We start from the raw sequence: 12,293 nt of genomic DNA, 5'->3' as shown, positions 1-12,293 counted from the left end.
ATCTGCTCGGGCCACTGTTTATTCTACCCTCTTCTCCTGAGCTTCAAAGGGCTTTGCTCAGGGCTAATGCACCATTAATGGGGAACCTGACCTTAAAGGTCATTTCTGTTGCTCTTGTTATCTGTATCACTGTAGTTCCAATCTCTCTTGCAACATTTCTTGTATTTTTAGCTGAAGCTCCAAGACTGTTTCCTTGATAAACCCAGCACCAAAGGTCTTAGGGTAGAAGTTTCAGCTGAGAGAGAAAAACAAGTTGCAGTTCACAATTCTGAAAGGCTAGCATATTACATTTACCCACTGTATACATGTAACGGTGGACCAGGGCCTGTTGTTCACAAAATAATCTTTCTTTTAGACTGTATATACAGAAATAAGTTCACTCTTGGTATTTTTCACATAAATAGGCCATAGTTACATAAGAAACCAGTGTTCATTTATGCAAAAACAAAATAGGACTTACCCTATAAATGTTGTGATTTTATGTGCTGAAATTAACTCTCTTTATTCCTCATGAAGGCAATTTGTCATTTGTTTTTATTTCTTAAATATAAGGCCTCATTCCTCCTTTTTAGCTTCCAAATGCACAGCATTTCAAATGTATTTATTTCCTTCCATGTGCACCTCTGCAGCTTAAATCTGCGACATGTGCCTTCGCACGAAGTCAGCATCTGCAGCACACGTTGATTTTTGGAATCCATTGGACAATGTTAATAATATTACAATTCTGAGTCACACTTTTCTTCATCTGATTGCCTGTACATTCTAACAAAACGGAGGGAGGCCCATTCTCGCTCATTCACTGGGCCTTATGTCGAAATCACCGTTTTGTACTGGCTTTTATATTTCAGTGGAAATCCACACGTATCCAGCTTCACTCTCACAATGGGGCCTAGCATGGCCTCGACATATCTATTGCTCTGGGGCTGTATTTATACCCCACAAGGCTGTTCCTCTCTCCTGTCAGTTGCATTACTATTGCAAGAGCTCTTGTTGGGTCCAGACTCGACAATGGCAAATCGTTGTGACTGGCACTAGTGCCTGCAATATAAACAAGTTGCAGATAATACAGAATGCACTGTGAGCCGCCCTGAACATCCCTAAAAGAGATCACATTTTCCTACACAGAGGAAAGGTGCATTGGCTACCCTTTCGTGAATGCATAATATTTAAAACGCTAGCCGTCACTCATAAATGTCTCTCGAACACTGCCCCAAGATACTTGTCTCGAAAGTTTAACAAAGCTCAAACAACCAGACCCACCCAATCTACCTACACGCACTGCATCATCACCCTAAGATTCAAACTGCAAAGATCTGGAGGTTTCAGATTCCCGGTTATTGCGGCGAAGAATTGGAATGCCCTCCCATTAACATTAAGATCGGAACCTTCCTACTGGGCTTTCTGCAAGCACCTGAAAACACTGCTCTTCTGCCAGGACCTGTAACGTAGAGGCAGCTTCAAGCTTGACCTATACTACTTGACAATGTAAAGTCTCTTTGTAACTGTCCTATACTAAGTATGTAACTGGTGTTTTGGTCAGAACCTTGCTCCTGTAACCAGTACCTTGATGCCCTCGCGTTTAGTGCGCTATACAAATGCCAAAATAATAAAATAAATAAACAACCCTATATTTACAATCAGGTATAAGAAAAGAGAGTTAATGACAACTTCACCTTTTATTGTGCAAGAAGGTGTTTATTTCATCCAGGGAATGTGTATCTTCTCTGTGGAATGAGGTATTTTTACACCGCCCAAATAAATAAAAAATCACCACTCCAGTGGTGGATGGCAAAGGTCAAAGGAACAAACAGAGCATACAAGCTGGGGTCCGAGGACTGACATGGGGTGGGGTGGAAATAACACAAAGGAGGGAGCAGAATATTTTTGGGGTCATAGAAAGATTTAGAAGCACTGCCGTTGAAGGACCGTTACGGTGAATGCATTCATGCCGTCATCAGCCATACTATTTCCTTGTGCAGTCTGGTTTTACCCTTGCATTCTTGGACTTGTAGTCCTGATTTCCCTCGTAGCAAGCTAGGAAGACAAGACCCAGAATGCAAATTAAAGCCAGGACTGGACTTCTATCTCGCGGAAGGGATGGATAATGATGGCATGTACATGAATGTGCCGTTGATAACATATTTGCAGACAGAAGCTGCTGGAGGGGTGGGGCCAGACAACTGTGAGTGAGTAAGGTGTGTGTGTGCTCGGGGTTCCACAGGCAGGGATGTAGAATGCACATGGAGGGATACACAGACAGAGTTTGAGCTGCACAGACTGGGTTATGAAATATACTCGTGGGGATGTGGAGGCACACACGGGGAAAGGGTGCACGGGGAAAATTGTGTTGATACAACAGCAGGGATGAGGGTTTGGGTAGAGATGAACAGGTACAATAGGGAATAGGACTGTGTATACAGAGGACGGACCGACATGGCTGCTGAGATGGATGGTAAAGTAGGCCGTGTCTTGGGCAGTGACAGCTCCTGTGGGCGGGGGCTCGGGGTGATAACGGTTTGCTGCTGAAGCATCACCTGACTAGAAGAAACCACAGACCTGACGGCGCGGGGGAGGCTCGCCCACTGTACAGGCCGGCAGGGGGAGGGATTAGACCCTGGGCAGAGAGAGGGGGGACTGAGCCGGAGATTATCAGCTCCTGCGGCACACACAAGGCCCCCGCTGCTGCTCGCTGTGCCAGGAGAAGGGGATACCCGCAGAACGCACCGCCCTCTGAGCTCCGGCGCATCCTTCCTCGCACAGCATCCCCGGGCATCATCGTCAACATCGAGGGGAGCAGCAGCAGCAGAAACCGGCAGGAGGAGCCCCGAACAGGTCTGCACCAGGGGCGCTGCTTCTCTATACCCCGTAAGCAGGGGCGGGCGAGAGGCGTCGGCCAAGTGCGGGCGCTTGGTTATTCTGAGCAGCTCAATAATTGATGGAGGGAGCAGCAGGGATGGGTGGGAGCGGAGCGCAGGGAACGTGTGGCAGGTGGCAGGGCCGAGCCTCGGCACTGAGAGGAGAATGCACGGGCAGGTCTGAGCGGTGGTGGGGCCCGCAGCAGGGGCAGACGCTCCCCTGGTATGCCTTCACCTGTGCCAGCATTGGCAGGGCCCCGTCAGCTCTGTCACACCCGGAGCCTGCCGTTGCCGCACTGGCTTCTGGAGTTGGGGGAGGGCGGGGTGGGTCGATGCCTGTCATGCACAGCTGTTCGCTCTCTGCGCCCCGCACCCTTCTGATACCCTCGCCTTTCTTCCCTCGGCAGCACAAGATGTCGGGCCAGACGCTGACGGATCGCATCGCCGCTGCCCAGTACAGTGTTACCGGATCGGCCGTGGCCAGAGCCGTGTGCAAGGCCACCACCCACGAGGTGATGGGGCCTAAGAAGAAACACCTGGAATGTAAGCAGTTATTGTTGTTCCCACATCCACACCCATTGCTACCGTCTCTATCCCTGCCAGGTCACCAAAACCGCTTGCACCCCCACACACACTTCCCTTTCCCCAGCCAAAAACCTTAGTCGTGAAACACCTTTTGCAGGACACTGGCCCACCAGCAGCACCGTGCCATAGTCCTGATTACCAAAGCACACATCGCATGCTATGGTTTCCAATATTTGCATTTTACTTTACGCTGCTGCGTTCGAGCATCTTCTCTCCCTTGACCTTCACCAGTACATGTAGGCAGAGGCCGTGGTGCGTGATGTCAGGGTTGGCGAGCTGAATGTGCGGTCTGAATCCAGCCACTCGAATGCCTTCCCTTATTTCCCTCCGGAAGTCATGCTGGTGGACTGGGAGTACTTTCCCTCCTTCCTGAGCGAGCGATGCAGGTGACTGGGATGCTCTCGTGTGACTGGCTGCTTGTAATTCATTCATTTGATGTACCCCCCTCCCAGCTTTGATGTACCCCCTCCCAGCCTCCACTATTGTTGTAATTCTTTAACAGCTACTGTAACCGCGCATGCTTCTGAATAATAATGTATTGGTATCCGTCAGCATCCAAGAAACCCTAGGACAAGGCCACAATCGCACACTAGCGTGCCCTGAAGAAAATAATAAGGCGCAGCGAGTACATACACCCTCTCCCCTCCCCCAATACCGTGCACAATTTCATGATGCAAATTGAGTCTTTTTCAACATGTTTGGGTCTTGGAGCATTTGTCTGACTATAGTTTATGCAAATACCGCTTCACAACTGTGGTGGCTGCGTGCTTTGATTATGACCTGGTAGTTTAAAAAGTGATGTTCAAAGTGATGAGTTTCAGAAATTGTGCAATGTTTTGCACAGTGTTAAAACATGCCAAATACAGATGCGGGGGGTTACCCCATTGCCAATACAGTTCTATCCATCATGTAAACCATTGCAGCCAAGTGAGAATCCTACGAACGTTTATATACACAAGCCCTCCTTTTTTATTTTGGTTCATACAGCACGTTTAGGCCATGTTTCGCTCATTCAGTTGATCTTCATCTCTGTGCCTGCTTCAGGGGGGAGTTATTGTTTTTCTTCTTGCCACTTGGGTAAATGACATGGATTCTTTGTGTGTGATCTGGGTGCCACCAAATGTGGTGGAGAAATGCTGCGACTTTCTGTGGCCCTGAATTATATTTTCTGTACCACATTCAAAGTGCAATACTAGCACCTTGCTAGTTCCTAAGAAAGGTTAGCAAGACAACTAATACCTGTTCACACCTTCAAGGCTAGAGTGCATTAACACGTGTTAAAACCCTAAACGCCATGATCTCAGTCACATGTCGAATGTTAAAATAAATGTAAACACATCCCAGTGGACCTCTCTTGGCCTATGGCCCGACAAAGGAAAGATGGCCATCCTACTTCTACTCGACCTCTGTGCGACCTTTGATCTGATGGATCACTCCATACTTTGTAACCACCTATCCTCAGCGGCCCATTTCTCCAGTTCTGCAGTTGCCTGGATCCAATCTTTCCTCGCTAACAGAACTATGCGCGTGTTCTCACCCTCAGCAGCTGCTGACCCCATCCCTATCACCTGCGGAGTCCCTCAAGGATCCTGCATCTCGCCCACTTTGTACAACATTTTTACAAAGCCACTTTTCGACAAACTGGACTGTCTGGGTGTCACCTACACAAACTATGCGGACGACACCCAGATACTCCTACCACTTTCAGGAACCTATGATATAGACGTTGCGTGGATTAACAAAGTCTGCATCATCATTCAGGCATGGATGGCCACACATGGCCTCTGCCTGAATGATAAGACAGAATTACTCTTAGTTGGATCATCTAATAACCTTCTCAAACTAAGTCCTCACTACACAAATATCCTCATCGATGGAAACAGTATACCCATTGCCAAACATGTAAAAACCTTAGGTTTCTACCTCGATGCCAAGTCTAACCTAATTAAGCAGATTAACATGACCTTGTCGGCCACAGCCTACACAGGCAAGTTGATCAGAGCCTGTAGACCTTTACTATCCCTCACCAGTTGCCTTACTCTGTCGAGAGCGCTGATACAATCTAAATTGGATTATTGCAACAGCCTTTATCTAGGAGCAAACAAAACCATCTTAAATAAACTCCAGATCATGCAAAATAACGCGCTCAGAGCAGCGTTGAACATTCCAAAAAGAGAGCACATATCAGAAAACAGAAAGCACTACAGGTGGCTCTCTATACATGACAAAATTGACCTAAAAACTATCTGCCTTACTCATAAAGCGCTTAACCACCAAGCCCCCCCCTATCTCAAAGATACATTTTCATGGAAGGTTCCCAATAGAATCACTAGATCATCCAACATACCATGTCTGGCGGTGTCCAGATACAATCTAAAAAGAGCCGGAGGCTCCAGCTTCCTGGTATTAGCCGCCCAACTCTGGAACACTCTCCCTCAGAATATTCAGACTATACAAACCTTCAACAAATTCAGAAGCCATGTTATCACATGGATACTCAACAAAACATAAAATGACAGCTCTTGATACCACCAACCGTTAGGAGGTCGGTATAACTAGTATGTGCTATCCATCCTCCACTACTGCTAGGTCCTATGTATAAAGTTTAATATGTATATATGTACCATTGTAATTTCCTGAATGCGCAAACTGTATTCTTATACATAACTGTATATGCTATGTCTTGTAACCATCACTATCCTCTAGTGCCCAATTACCTCCGGGTCATGTGCGCGATATAAATAAAATAAACCAACACATAATACAATACAAATGTACATTGCACACTGTGTGCATTAGGATTTGTACCATGCAATGCAGCCATGTGCATGGTCTTCGGATGCTGCGAGTTTGGTTAGTTATTATGAGAGGGGAAAGAGTGAGGGTGCAGTGCTTTATGTTGATGGTGCAGGTCGGAAGTACCCTGAGCTCTGTGTACGTGCAAGCTTTCTAGTAGGGGTGTTGCTAGGTCTGGAAAAGATCAGGGGCTGAGCTAATCTCGGGACGGGCAGGACTCGGGCTAGCTAGCCTTTTGGTTGTAAACCCTGAGCTTCTATCCGGGGCTAGAAGCAAAAGACCTGGGGCTATAGCCCCCCCCCCCCGGACTCCACCACATCAATGCCTCTGTAGGGCTGGGAGCATCATCTGTGTCCAGAAGCGAAATCTCATGCTTGCAATGTGGGGGCATGCATTGACCGCGATCTGGGTATGTAAATTGGTGTTAGTTATGTAGAGGTGGGATGTTTTTAGTCTGGGGAGAAGGTCTTTTAAAGCTGTGCGCGGGTGGGTCGTTTAAGTTTGCATGTAATGAATAAGGTGGAAACATTGAGGGTTAGTTTATGGGGTCATTGGTTGGCCTTGTATTTGTTCCGTATAGTGTATGAGTGCATGACATCGCAGTTGGATGCGTTGTGATGAAAGGTGTTGAGCTTCTTCGTGGCTCTTGGGGGCTGATGCCCTGTGTTTTTCGATAACTGAGAAGAAGAGGCATTCTTTTAAGCTTTCAGTTATGCCTAAGCTGTTGTATTCATCTTTCACCATATGCCATGAGTTGGCTTGGAGTTTGGGAACTGGGATGGTTTTTCCCTATGGTGTCACATTCAGAGGTGCTATTTCCACTGATTGAGTGTTGGATAGGTTTAATTGATTATGCTTTGAAAAGCCAGGTTTTTACTTTTCCTGAATTTCTAGTGGCCATGTAATGTGTGGACTGTAGCACGTTCCAAAGTTTGGGTAGCAGATCCGAGAAAGCAGAACCTGTGAGTTGTGTTTTTAATGTTTCGTTGAATCTCCTGTTCTTTTTAGCATGTCGTTTCTGGATCTTAGAACTCCAGTTGGTTGGCAATGTGAGATTTTGCTTTCGATCATTTCTGCTCCTTGGCTTTCGAGAGCTCTGTCGGCGTTGTAGAAGGCCGAGACTCCCTTTTTTAACTGTTGGCCAGTGTCATGTTTTAGGTTTTGGTGTTCTGTTCCGTCTTGCTGAGTGTGCGTGAAATCTAGCCAGGGTGTTTTTGGATCTGTTGTAGTTTTTTGTGTGGTAGAAGGACATACCTAGGTAAATGCTGTTGGCATAACTGATACTTGAGAAAAGCAGTAAAATGAGGGCCAGCGTTTTTGTTTAGGGAAAATTAGATGGGGCATCATCTGCCGAGTGTAGGTGATACACACTTGTTTACTATTTTGAGTTGCTGTTTCAGTGTGAATCCATTAGAACGCCAAGATTTATGATCATCGCTTTTGATGTTCTATGACAGTTACCTATGTTTGGAAGCCATGGTAGGGATGTGGCGTGAGGTAAAACTCTCTCACAATTTCTGTTTTGTCTGGGTGTGTTTCAGGTTGTCGGTCATAATCTATTCGATTTAGATGTGTGAGACCGTTGGCGAGGGTAGTGCTAGAGTTTTCCTCACCAGTCATTTTGTGCATGGCTTGCGTGTCCTCCCGTATAGTTCTAGCAGGTGAGCCCATATGGTTTAATAATCTCCAACAGTGGGGCCTTGAAGATGTTGAAGAGGAGCAGTGAAAGGCTTGATCCTATGGTCTGAGCTGGAAGTGGATGCTAGAATGTCTTACAGACAATCGGCTGTGGACCAACTTCCTAAACCCATTCCCTCAAGGAAGCAGAGATCCGAGGGCTGCTCTCCAGTCTTCTTGGTGGGGTCTCCTTGTGGCCTAGGTTGTGTCAGATTATTCATTTATCATTTGGGGAACACTCTCCGAGGAATCTTCCAACCTGAACAAGATTAGCAAAATCAATGTGTGTGTGTGTGTATACACAACATATATATTAACAATCCCACCCTGAAGCAAGCTGGTTTTCAATATTCATTTGTTTTACTAAACAAAATAATGTGACGGGCGATTCCCCACTTTAATTACAATGGGACTGCACCTGTACTTCAATCTAACCCAGGTAAACTATTCACTGGTATCTTTGTGTAGACATACAACTAGACCTTGTTTGATTTAATGTTTGTGATGCTACCAATATACAGCAGAGAATTATGCTTACTTTAATCCCCCAACCACCCTCAATTCAAACGATGAAGCAGTTTAAAACAAAACCATTTACTGCAGTTATAGTTCACAGAAAATATGATTCACTAATGCTTGGGCTGATTTAAGTCTAAGATTTTGGACACCATTTGTTACAGCCTATTGCTTGGGCATAGACGCTATTTGATGGCATCTTCTATGATGTTGACTTGTTTTGCAAGCGATTGTAAAGACTTGGGTTTTTATGGATTTCCACTAGCTTTGGAATACTGGCACTCGCTCACTATTTCCAAGCAATCGTGTTCACCCTCACAACCGCTCCATTTAATGTGTTCACTAAATAATAGATCACTATATTGACTATGCAGACACCAACCATAGGACCAATGTTGTACATTCAATTTGAGGTTTTTTTATTAGTATATTTATTGTCTAAATAAATATTTATATGCACTCCATTCTTGCTCACAAATATACTAAATGCTCCGATTTGCTGAGCATTCTTTGCTCGTACTGCTTGGGAAGTGCATTTCAATTTGTTACTGACAACAACGCCAAGATATTTATAAGAAGTTACCTGCTCGATTTTTTATCTTTATTCAAAGTCAAACAAAAACGTTTTAAAAGTTTAGCTTGGGAGGGGGCAACGATCATCACTTTGGACTTCCCATTGTTTATTTTAAAGCTGTTTGAGGCTGAATATGTACTTCGTGCGTCCAGCTGCAACTGGAGTATAGTCTAAAATAAGCAAGTCATCCGCATACGCAAGCCAGGCTACCAACATAGTGCCAATTTCAGTGGTCATTTCCTGATGATACCAGTGCCATCTGCAGATCCACCAGATATATATTGAATAACGTGGGTACTAAAATACATCTTTGCTTTACACCCCTATACTTGGGTAGCCATTCAGTTGCCTCGCCCATGTTAGGTAGGCCGACTCTAATTCGTGTTTTTGAGTGAAGGTGCATAATCATGGTAAGCAGGCTGCCCGGAATGCTTCACCCTACAAGTTTACGCCAGGGATTCTCTCTTAAGAGTGTCGAGCGCAGCACTGTAGTCATAAAGGCTACATACACTGGCAGATGACGCTCGTTCTAAGCATATTGAACTAATGTTACTAAAGTTATCAAATTGTGCATTGTGCTTGTTTCTTTCTGGAAACCCGTTTGATTATATGGTATTATATTGTGCACACCGATCCATTCAGTCAATTCCTTTAGCAGTACTCTGGCAAAGATCTTTGAGGGGATATCAAGCATCACCAAGAGTCTATAGTTCCCTGACTGCTTGCTGCTCCCTTTCTTATATACAGGAACAATATTATTATCAGACCAGGAGCTCAGAAGGAGACTTGTCTGACTGATGTTCTTGTACAGCACATGTAAAGCCTCCGCTCACAACACTGGAGTCCTCTTAAGAAGAGCATTGCAGGTACCACCTGGCCCGAATCCCCTAGATGAATTTGACCTTTTTATTATGGTCACCAGGTCCATAATAGTAAATCTATATCTATATGTCAACCTCTTCCCCTTCTGTACTTTAACACCACTGTCAATCACTTTCAGGCCTAGAGTGTTAGCAATGTAGCATACCAATCTGCCTTTGACGCTCCATTCACTAAGTTGTTAACACTGCCAGCTTCATTCATCATGCCCCAGAAGGACATGGAATCATTGTTGGCGACCTAGTGTGTGGGTTGTAACAATGTTTTCCTTATCTTTTGCATAATGATACTTATGCAGCCATTTTTGATATTTGTTCTTCCTCCTTTTTGATTAACAATGTGACCTGGTCACCTATTCCTAGCATGTAGGTTTCTGAACCAATTATTTAATATCGAGCCTCCACTGTTTTCTACCCTGTTGTATTGTACAATCCTATTTTGACCGCTTCCCCTGTTTTACCGTGGATATGCTTACTCCTCTCCTGTGCCCTCTTTGTATATGCACCTGTGATTTCCAATGCCTCCACCAATATCTAAATATGCGGAGGAAAGTCCTAATACATAAATGCTATATAAGGTTCCAGTTATAATTATAAGGCCCAAAATACATTCATCACCTTGTGCTATGTTACCTTTTTCAGTGATGTAACTTTTAAATCGTGCTTCAAAAATGCTTTTAAATGCTGCGATTGACTCCATTCTCTTAAAGGATTTCTAAACAATACTAGTTCATAGGTCCTCACTTTTTATCTGTCTTCCAAAGGTCTGGGGTAGGTCAGGGCACTGACTAGCCTCAGCCAGATACTTCAGGTTCAGTCTCCCTTCTGTCTGTTCACCAGCAGGTAATCTGATCCTCCTTTAGGAAAGGCCTCTGCATTCAGTCTAATCTGTATCAGGCCCTTTAAAGATATTTCCCCATCAGCTATCTCCTGATGGAATCCAATAATAATAATTTAGCATTTATATAGTGCTGTCTTCTACCTGTCTTCATACAGGGCTCTCATGCTGGTTTGCTTTACCAAAACTGTCCCTTCTTCCTGTGTGTTTGAGCTTAAATGACCAATAAACTCTACACATAAGGAGAAAGTGAATGCAGTGGATTGATATTGTTCAGTGCATGTCATTGATCTCTATACCCAAGGAGAAAATGACACCTCTCACACCCCCTTATTTTCTTTCAGCTCTTTCACATAACAAGGGTGGATGCATGAAAGACTGTCTTAATTCTTGGTTTCATTTTCTCGCAAGGTCTCCTCTCAGCATCTGACATCACTGAATTACAGACAGTAGGCAGAATAATTCCACAGTTTGAGTAAATGCAGGTTCTGTGTATCGCCCTCTTTACAAAATCACATTTTCAGCTGTCTCTTACTGGGTGGCATGAGGCCCAATTCATCCTATTTCTGTAGAACGTACTGTTGCAAAGTTATGTTTCTAATATATTAGTTACATGTAACCTTCATATGTATGGATGCAGCATAAGGTCACAATAAGGAGTCTGTTTTTGTAGTAGGAAATTGGGAAGCAACGATTTGGCATTTTAGGTGGTTCTACATTTTAAGCAGGATTTGAAACCTTATTGGCAACACACTAAGATGATTTTGTTTTGTTAACCTAATCCCTATTGCCTGCCTCTCAAGTGACTTTGGGTACACTGCGACATTTGTTCTATTAGGGCTTGGTTTGAATTGCCATTTGAACTGTGGAATTTATATAATTTTGGAGCTTGCTACTCTAAGAGACCTGGAGTTAACTGAAGATAATATATTCTGTTAAGCCTGCTTTACCACACCTAGTTGGTCATTCATTCATTTGAAGTTAATCTTCAAGCAAACACATGACAATCTAAGAAAAGTCAAATTTTTAAAGTCTATTTGTGATTTTTTTTTTTTTGTTGATTTTTTTTTTTTAGGCATGAGATTTATTTCAAATGGGCTCTCCAATTGCATATTGGCCTGCATGTCACACAGATCCACCTACAGCAAATACGCATTAACTGACTTGTTTTGAACTTGAACATCCTTAGAAATTAATGAAGGGCTTTAATACCCATTTTTGGAGTCCATAGGACTCTAGGGTGATTTTGTCAGAAATTGCACCTTGGTAACACTAACCAATATTTATCCTTAAGGTAGCAGATTTACTTCCAGGAAAATCCTCCACTTCAAGGTCAAACTTGTAGTTTGGTGTTGCGGGAAGATTGTTGATAATTCCGTTACTGCAAAAAAGTGGTGGTAACAGAATTGCCACCCATTTTTTCCCAGCACCACCAACTTTGTAACAAGGCCCACTGTGTCTTTTTCTGAGGAAAAGGGCCATTTCAGGGTACTGGTTTTGCCATTAAATGTATACATTTGATTTTTGGCTATGCACATTATAAAATCTGTACTTAACAAATACATTACTTTATT

The 12,293-nt window shown here is 44.0% G+C and overlaps 1 protein-coding gene across 1 annotated transcript in view; it reads left to right on the top strand.

Moving 5' to 3' along the window:
- The first annotated feature begins 2,529 nt into the window (after positions 1–2,529).
- Positions 2,530–12,293, top strand: part of SNAP91 (synaptosome associated protein 91) — a 1,173,930-nt gene continuing 1,164,166 nt past the window's right edge. Inside the window, exons 1-2 of the mRNA XM_069606330.1 lie at positions 2,530–2,832; positions 3,263–3,398. Coding sequence (XP_069462431.1) covers positions 3,269–3,398 — 130 coding nt within the window. The 5' untranslated portion in view covers positions 2,530–2,832; positions 3,263–3,268. The remainder of the gene's footprint in view (positions 2,833–3,262; positions 3,399–12,293) is intronic.

Source organism: Ambystoma mexicanum, chromosome 4p (genome assembly GCF_040938575.1).
Source record: "Ambystoma mexicanum isolate Mex_15411 chromosome 4p, UKY_AmexF1_1, whole genome shotgun sequence".
In the NCBI taxonomy this organism is placed as follows: Eukaryota; Metazoa; Chordata; class Amphibia; order Caudata; family Ambystomatidae; genus Ambystoma; species Ambystoma mexicanum.
This window is presented reverse-complemented; position numbering and strand designations above follow the sequence as displayed.